Source organism: Cebidichthys violaceus, unplaced genomic scaffold (assembly GCF_023349555.1).
Source record: "Cebidichthys violaceus isolate CVI_PGR_0920_01 unplaced genomic scaffold, fCebVio1.0.p SCAF_2, whole genome shotgun sequence".
In the NCBI taxonomy this organism is placed as follows: domain Eukaryota; kingdom Metazoa; phylum Chordata; class Actinopteri; order Perciformes; family Stichaeidae; genus Cebidichthys; species Cebidichthys violaceus.
In genome coordinates this window covers 15,013,883-15,022,541 of record NW_027176372.1, presented here as the reverse complement: position 1 = coordinate 15,022,541, position 8,659 = coordinate 15,013,883, and the positions used below count along the sequence as shown (strand labels likewise).

The 8,659-nt window shown below is 41.2% G+C and overlaps 1 protein-coding gene across 1 annotated transcript; it reads right to left on the bottom strand.

Annotated features, from left to right (window-relative positions):
• Positions 1-1,211: 1,211 nt before the first annotated feature.
• adra2db (adrenergic, alpha-2D-, receptor b) lies at positions 1,212-8,079 on the bottom strand. The gene has a single exon (XM_068714646.1). The coding sequence runs from the start codon at positions 7,714-7,716 to the stop codon at positions 6,442-6,444; it is 1,275 nt and encodes a 424-aa protein (XP_068570747.1). The 5' UTR covers positions 7,717-8,079; the 3' UTR covers positions 1,212-6,441.
• Between the last annotated feature and the right edge of the window lie 580 nt (positions 8,080-8,659).

Genomic DNA, 8,659 nt, shown 5'->3' with positions numbered 1-8,659 from the left:
TTAACCCTTCATTAATTGTTTGATTATTTTTGTTTTGCTCCTTGGGGGGCAGCACAAACAAACAAACTGTAAACACACTCAAGTCATCTTGATGACAGTCGCCTGTTTCCATATCCAGCAGACTTGTAGAAGCATTAGCATTCAATTGGAGTTGTGTGTTTGGCCACATGGAAAATTAAATTCACCCCCATTTAATCAGTTTTGTTGGTCTCCATCAACTCCAGAGGGAAAAATCTGTCTCTTCAGTTTCTAAATGCTTCACTATGTTCACCAGCTAACAAACTGTGCATGTTTGGTGCTGGGCAGGTGGTGGGTTTGTCAGAGCTTTCTTCTTTTTACTAAGAATGGTATAACAGTTTAACCCACATTCCTTCTGGATTCTCACAATTAAGCTCTTGAATATGTGCAGAGTAACAAATTGGTCCCAACTACCCACAAACGAATTTGAAACCACTTTCGAGGACAGGAGTAAAAGCATGTTATCCTCTTCTTACTGTAGCTTAAAAAGAAACATCCCCTCTCTTCTAGGATTATCAGAGTCAGTGAGCTGTACGAACATCTCAACGGTGCCAAGCGGATGGCAACAAAGCCATAACATACACACACTTTTTGGAAAGGATTTATATATTTCAAATGCTCAAGAAAAAGCTCTTAAATTAAGATGGAACATTTGTGACAGATGTTATCGCTCTTTTCTGCTCTGTTCTTGTTGAGGTTGTGCATTTTTGAAAAAATAGATAAGGCTTTAGGTACTCTATTATTACCTGAACTGGCCCTAATTTCTTTATTTTATTCCTTGTTCAACATGACAACATTAATTGATACTGCCTACTGAAGATTCTTGAAGATGAACATGAGAGTTGGTTAGTTTGTAGTGTTGGAGAACCACAAAGAGACGCTTTTAGCGATGAAGTCGCCTCTGCATGAAGTGCAGGTTGAAAGCCTTGTTACCCCTCATATCCTGCTCAGTGCAGGTCATATTCATTGTGAATTCTCAGGCTGAATCCAAGATTCATGACAACTACAACTCCAAGCCTGCATGATTAAAACACTTCCTGCTGTGAAGTGCATGTGGTCCACCAATGGGTGCACTCAGTTGCTTGGAGGGCCCAAGGCAAATACAAGCACAGGGACCCTGTAATTACACCCGCAGCATTTACACCCACCCCTCCAACTCATTGAAACTGGGTCAGAGCAGAGAATGCATTGAAGGGCTGCTGTTGTGAAGAACTCTAGAGCTGAGAAAAATACACTTGGGTGATGAGGGAACTCCTATTATTATTATTTCTTCATTCTCCCTTGGCTCCTAACATTAGTTTCATGACTGTAATTATTGCTCCTGCAGGGGCCAGCACTAGAGCTCTTTCGGATGATGATATTACAAGCAGTTGATCTTTGACATAACATGAAAACAAAGCTTTCATTTTTTTTTCTCTTTGTCAAGTAGGCAGCTTTGCTTTTGTGAATTTTGTTGTTTTTGATTGTCAAGATAAAGACTTGGTTGTGGATAAATTATTTAAAAATATTGTATTTTCTGTGCCCCTTCTGTACTTGTACCTGCACATAATAATAAAACCAGTCCATTTCCTGTTTTTAGAGTTTCCATAGTATCACAGGTCATAGAGGTGTTTGGTTAATGGCATGGCTACTATGACACAATGTGTATAAATAGACAAAATCCATGACAGAGTGGAGGAAGTTCCTGTGTTTTTACATGTGATGGAAGGAATAGAAAACAAAAGGGAGGAGAGAAGCATTATGGTCCAGCAGGGCATCATCCCAGTAATCTGCCTCAGTACCGGAACAGGGGAAGTACTTAAGAGTATCAAGAATAGCACCTTCCATCAAACATTTTCAGAGAAATACATTACAGAAGATTTCCCTGAAAATTAAGTAGCTGCACCGATGTTTTGTTTGGATTTAAATATTGCCTGCTAGAAACAAAAGAAGATTTAATCTCACACAGAAAGCTGAAGAAGCACGTTCACTTTATGAAATAGAGTGTATGGGGATGAATACAATTTTTCCCACTAAAGACAAACAATACAATACAAGACAATGTTCACATGTTTACATCTGTACGGTACTATACCATCTGTTTTCTGAGGTCTTTGAGCAAGAATTCCTTGATTGTTCAGTTCTGTAAACAGGATAGATTGTGAATAATTTTGTAAGTGCAAAGACTTGACATCTTTGTCAACATCTTTGCATACAAATAATTTTTTTCAACAAATATACAATACTCACTGAGGAATGTGAATAAATGATAAACAGAGAGACAGAGACACATCTCTCTTTGATTTACTGCTTTCATAACTAGTTTTATACCAAATGCAGGAACAAGGCAGGCAACAGAGCAAGAGAGGACATAAATACATAGATTAAGTATCGTGGTTGTGCCTTAAGGTACTGAAAGTTTTCCAACACACTACAAATTAATCACACCAAAACTGGTTTCTTCAGTTACAAGAACAGAACAGGGGAAAGCATAATTTAGTTTGAAAGTGTTTAAGCGAAGAAGCATAATCAAAGTTTTCAACCCAAACAAGAAATTCTGGTTCAATCAGCTTGTTGGTCCACCTTAATATGGATTTTTTTTTACTTTTAAAGGATGAGGCTGGCGGTATTTTATATCTTCAAATGAAAAGCCTGAATCAATCAATGCAAACATCTGTCTCTCAATACTTTCTGAATTCCAAAGTCTGTCTGTGGCTCTCAATCACATTTGTCCATTTGTTTTATTAAAAACAGGCCACATATATAAAGTTTCAGTATCCTTAAAAGAGTTAATGGTTTTTACCTTCTAAAACAGCTGGCCTCTGCTAGCTAATGTTACTCAAAGAGAACATTAGGTAGCAGGTGTGGATTTGTGGGGTGGTAGATAGATAAAAACACAGGAATTTCTCCCAGGAGACTGCTGTTTGTGTCCTGTGTGAACTTGTTACGTTTTGGTTTTCCTTCAATTCCGTAGTCATTCATTTTTTTTTTTTTTATTTACAACGTTAATACTTTTTCCTCTAAATGTAATTAAAAGTTCAGTTTAGTTGTATGGGAACGTAATTTGTTAGGACACAGGGTTGCATTGTTGGTTTTGTTTGTTTCCTGGGATCAAGTGAAATATAGAATAGCACCATACATTTCTTTCAAAGCTGAATTTTTAAATGTTTTTTAAAAATAGATCTTAAAATATCTAATGTCTAGAAATTGGTAATTCTTCTAGTTAGTAGAATATCCACTTGCTTGGTCTAACCAAGAGGCATGGTGGTTACACATCTGCATACGTGTACATGCTAAACACAGAGGCCAGTAAGCTGACTGTCATCTTTCGGTGAGCGCTGCAGTTTTATGATTTCCTTTGACACCTCAAGTCACATACTTGTGTTAAACGGGGCGATATGCTAGAACAGCCTGGAGGCAGCGAGCTCAGTCCCTCCCTCGCTTCAACACCAGCTGATTTCCACTAATGACAAACTAGCTCTTCCTCTCCAGATACACAGCTTCCTGGGATTGATGCCAGTTTTGGCCCTGCTCACCTCCAACCCTTATCTTGTTAGAGACAATTGAAAAAAGCAATTACGTTCAGATGCTGCATTGTACCTGACAAACAAGATAATGTAGCAGAGGACAACACACAACTGCTCTCAGCATTGTTCTCTCTCTCTCTCACGTCCTGAGATGCTGCACCATCTTAAAACATTTATAACCACATCTCCTCAAACTATTGTGACTGTAAATAGCCTTGCCCGCGCTGCTGACCCTAAAAAGCACTGGCAGTTGGCTCTGACTGTCCACTCTTCCTTCCCTTTAACCGCCCAGAATAAAGCTTTCCCTTCAGAATCCCACACCAGGAAATGTTTTGACTCTGTCCAGTTGGTCTGTTGCTCTCATTAAGAGGATTTGGGAGTTTGAGGGTCACCACAGCTCGGCTTCTCTTCCTGAACTCGTCTCCAACTTTGTTTACAGTCTGGGATAAATAAAAGGTTCACTAGGAGAGGCATGCAAATCAGAGGACAAACAACAGCAATTTTGTCTTGAATACAAATGCAATTAGCAGAGTATGTATCTCATGAATAGTGAGGGATCTGTGTTTAGTCTTGTGTGAAAATGTTGTTTTTCTTTAGGTGAACACCAACATAACAAACCATGCAGCTCTGCGTGTACAGTAGGTCTCTCAATTCAGACTTGAGAGATTACACATGACTAAAATTAACAGAACACTAACAGCTGATTAAAAGCACTGTGCTCCATTTGTGCTGCAATGAGCAGTTGATTAGAAAGATAATTAAATCGGGAAGTGAGATTTAACAGGGGAGTTGCATGTCTTGTTGGACAGTAATCGGTATACAATCAGGAAGAAAATTCCATATGAGTACTCATGGAAATATTTCCTCCCAAGACAATAACTGTGCTCTCTATATAGAAATTAGGATGCACAATAACATCAAGTTACACAAGTCCCAACATCATTAACATCGCTTTCCTCCCAGTAATTCTTCAAGATGAAGATACAAAGCTAATTTTAATGCTACCTGTGAGTGTGACTCGGCCCAGACATTTCATTTGTTTCAAGAGTTTGTGAATCCCTTTGAGATAAAGTTTCCTCTCTCTCACCAGCTGCACTTCTCTCAGACTATTTAATTCTGTTCATGAATAAAATGGTGCTGTGCGTCAGGAGGAAAAAAGGAAATATGCAACCCCCTTCGCTCTTGTTTCCCTCGATGATATTTCAACAACACCCTTATAACAAGAAACACTTGATACAACTTTAAAAAAAAACGTTCCTTTCAAGCATGACACCCCTCAAACAGCTTGATTATCTTTGGCAAGGAACCATTGAGCCGTAAGACTGCTTTGGAGACATTCCTAAGAGGATATAAATAGTGTATCTTTCCGCAGCACCCCCATAGACAATAGGCTGATATGGAGCTGGTCAACCTTTTTCTCACTCTGTCGAGTTTTTCCAAAGAAGCGCAGGAACTTCTCATGCGAGTTTCATCATATATACAACATTTCACATCCACTTTATATATCCCAGATGCACCATGAAGCAACCACAGTTTGAGGCCATATGGGAAACAGTGTTGTGCAGTAAAAATAGACCCTGTAATCTAACCACATTTTCTTTGCACATAGTAACAATATATATTTCCCCTATATAATTTGAAGACTTGTTTCTGCTCCGAATTATTTCTACATATTTTCAAGAGGTTAAAGAATAAGGACTTTTTCTATGATAACACAGCTTTATAAAGCAGAGGAGCCTGATGCTTAAATATTACATTAAGCTCTCTTATTGAACCAAGGAGATTTGATACTGGATGGAGATCCAGCTCTTCCCACAATTACTTTGTCCAGAGATGTTATTTTTAAGACACTATTTAGGTTGTTTCACAAGTGAGCATCCTTACAATCCTCTGGCAATGTCACAGTCAGTCAAATCTACAGGAAATTATTTTTCCTCATCTTACCAGTCACATTGTATTTGTAAGGGAGTGAAACAAATATTTTACAACACAATGAAAGTAATATTTGCTGAACTATATAACCCAGCAAAAAGGTTGTGTCGCAAAATAGTGATCTTGCATGGTTTAAATATTTACCGACAAAATACTGAGGTATTGTGAGGTGTTGAAATGAAACTCACAGATTTGTCCAATAGATTTTGCAAACGGAGGCCTCAGCTTGGCCATTGTTCTGGTGTGAGGTGGTGTGAGACTAGACTCTTACATAAGTTTGGGGGGGTTCACTGATAAGAAATGGTGGTCTTGCTGTAGCTTTAACTGCAGCAAGAAAAAATATGTGTGTCTGAAATACCTGCAGTTATGCCAAACATTTCTACAATGCTATATTCTACACAGGATGATAAACTTAAATCCTTTGATCTATAGGATTTCATTTTTATTTCCCCGTGAGACGCACTCATATACCATACTTGCTTGCCTCCTTATCCCCATGCTCATATCTTATGGATGGTGGAGATTAATTTTTTTATCTTTACGCAAAACACCAACTGTGATCCAGCCGCCAGCACTGCAATCCAGCTACATTCATGTCTTCAATTTGTCCTTGAAGTAGCTCTTTCCTCCTGCTTGCTGCAGCATTAGTGATTTATCCAATATCAAAATCTTACGATCAAATGTGCATGTTTGCAGAACTTATTATACAATGACCTATATATTACAACTAGTGTGGTGTAAATGCATCTGATTAAATTGCTTACCATTTGCAACACTGATGCACTAAAAATATTTCTCTTTTGTTTTGCTCAACTTAAAATTTTATTCACATACTTTTTATATGTACACAACTCTGGGTCTTTATGTTTTAAAATATGATAGTAGTTACATTTAAATGAATTTGGGGAGGAGGAACAGTCAGTCAAGAAGAACGAGTGCTTATAACGCCCAGCATTGAGTCCAGTCCCAGGTCTATGTTCTGTGTTTATGTGCGTTTAGAAGTTCTACATATGATTTTCATGAAGGATTTCCTGAAATCCCTGTTGAAAATGGTGTAAATTATGGGGTTTACAGAACTGTTGCAGTAGCCGATCCAAAAGAAAAGGTTGAAAAGTGCGCCAGGGATGTAGCAGCTGTCTCTGCAGATAGCATGCAGGCTGTACGTAAAGAAGAAGGGGAACCAGCAAAGCACAAACACCCCCATCACTACCGCCAGCACGAAGGTGAAACGTTTCTCCCGCATCTGGCTCACTTTGGTCTTATTGGCCGCTGCAAGTTGTTGCTGTCGCACAGCTGGGTTCTTCTGCTCCGGGTAGAGCTGTGACGCCCGGGAAGAAGCCCAGGAGAGGCGGCAGTTCTGAGGCGGGCAGCAGTCTGACCCCTCCACCTTTCTCCGTTTGGTGAAGCGATGATTGCGGGGTTTAGTATCCGACGGACAGCAGCTCTCCTCCAGGTCGATGTCATCCAGCTCCCCCTGTCTCTGCTGGTGGCTACCGGAGCTCTGGCTACTGGGGCTCTCCATCTCGAATCGGTCCTTCCTGACGAAACAGGTCTCGGACTGAGAGGGCTGCCTCTCCAGGCCGTTCTTGGCCACGAACACGGTGGAGGAGCGCTGCTTGGCCACCTTATAGATTTTACAGTAAACCAGAATCATGATGAGACCCGGAGCAAAGAAGGACACCATGCAGGAGGAGAGGATGTACCAGGTCTCGTCGTTCAGCAGGCACTCCCGCTCATCATGTTTGGTCATGAGAAGAGGAGGGAAGGAGATGACAGCAGATATTACCCACACTACAGCGATCATGGACTTGATGCGCTTCGGTGTCCGCTTCAGGTTGTAGCTGACCGCCTTTGTCACAGACCAGTAGCGGTCCAGGCTGATGGCGCACAGGTGCACGATGGATGAGGTGCAGAACAACACGTCGAGAGCCAGGTAGAAGGCGCACCAAGTACTTCCAAAGTACCAGTAGCCCATGACCTCATTGGCGAGGGAGAAGGGGATGACCAGTGTGGCGACTAGGATGTCCGCTGATGCCAGAGAGACCAGGAAAAGGTTCTGGGGCGCACGGAGAGCCCGACTGGTCAACACCGCTACAATCACCAATACGTTACCGACAATGGTCACCGATATGATCACAGTAACCACCACGATGATGAGCGCAGTGGCTGCCGCCGTGTGTGGCAAGCCAAACGTTGCGTCCGTGTTGTTGTCATTGTTGGAAACATTTTCCACCAACAGACTTAACTGGGTTAAATCCATTCTGGCTCCAATTTGTCCTTTCGTGTCATGTTTGTTGTTTTGCACCCTTTTCCTTTCCAAAAACAGCCCCGACTGTGCGCTCCTCTAACACATGGAGATATGCTGTGCGTAACGCTCCTGGTCAATACAAACGGAGTGTAGCCCACAGAAAATGCAGTTCCTGCTCAAAGGCATCTCCTCAAACAGCAAACTCTACATTACAGATCCTCCAAATTATCCCGACGGACCCACGGGGTTCCGAAAATATCACAATCCAATGCTCCACGAGTAAAGTCGCCCCTCTTCAGTCACATCGCGGTGCGCAATGGTGTTTTTCTGCGTTTTGGTGAACAGCATCTTTGGAGACAAACTGCTGATGGAATGAATGCCCACACAGGAGTGAGGTGACATCACTCCAAGCCTCCTCCAAACTTAACGGAGAGAGAGAGAGAGAGAGAGAGAGAGAGAGAGAGAGAGAGAGAGAGAGAGAGCTTTCTTTGAAAATGGAAGTGCAGCCCTCAGGCTTGCTGTGTTTGATTTCGTAGACTCACTCATAGTTGTTTTTCTTTCTTTTCATATTAACTTTTCTCAGTATTACACATAAGCCTACAGTATGCTGGGAGTGGAAAACACAAACACAATCCACCACTCTAGCTTTCCATTGTAATCATTTTAATTGATTATTTAAAAATATTTTCATGGCACTGGCAGGGCTATGACAGGGACGTATAGGGCGAAATGGCCTTTAATAGCCACTAATGGATATGGAGGTCAAACAGCACAGCGGGAGGTCTCTCTGAACTTTATCAGCTCTGCATGGCTGCCAATTAGGAAGTCACAGTGTTCAAAGTAAAAAGGCTTTAATGCAACAGTGATTGGTTGATCTTCATTTTGTGTGTGAAATGTAGCGGTGCATTTTTCATGGCACATCTCTCAGACGGAGGCTATAGACTTGTTATGCTCC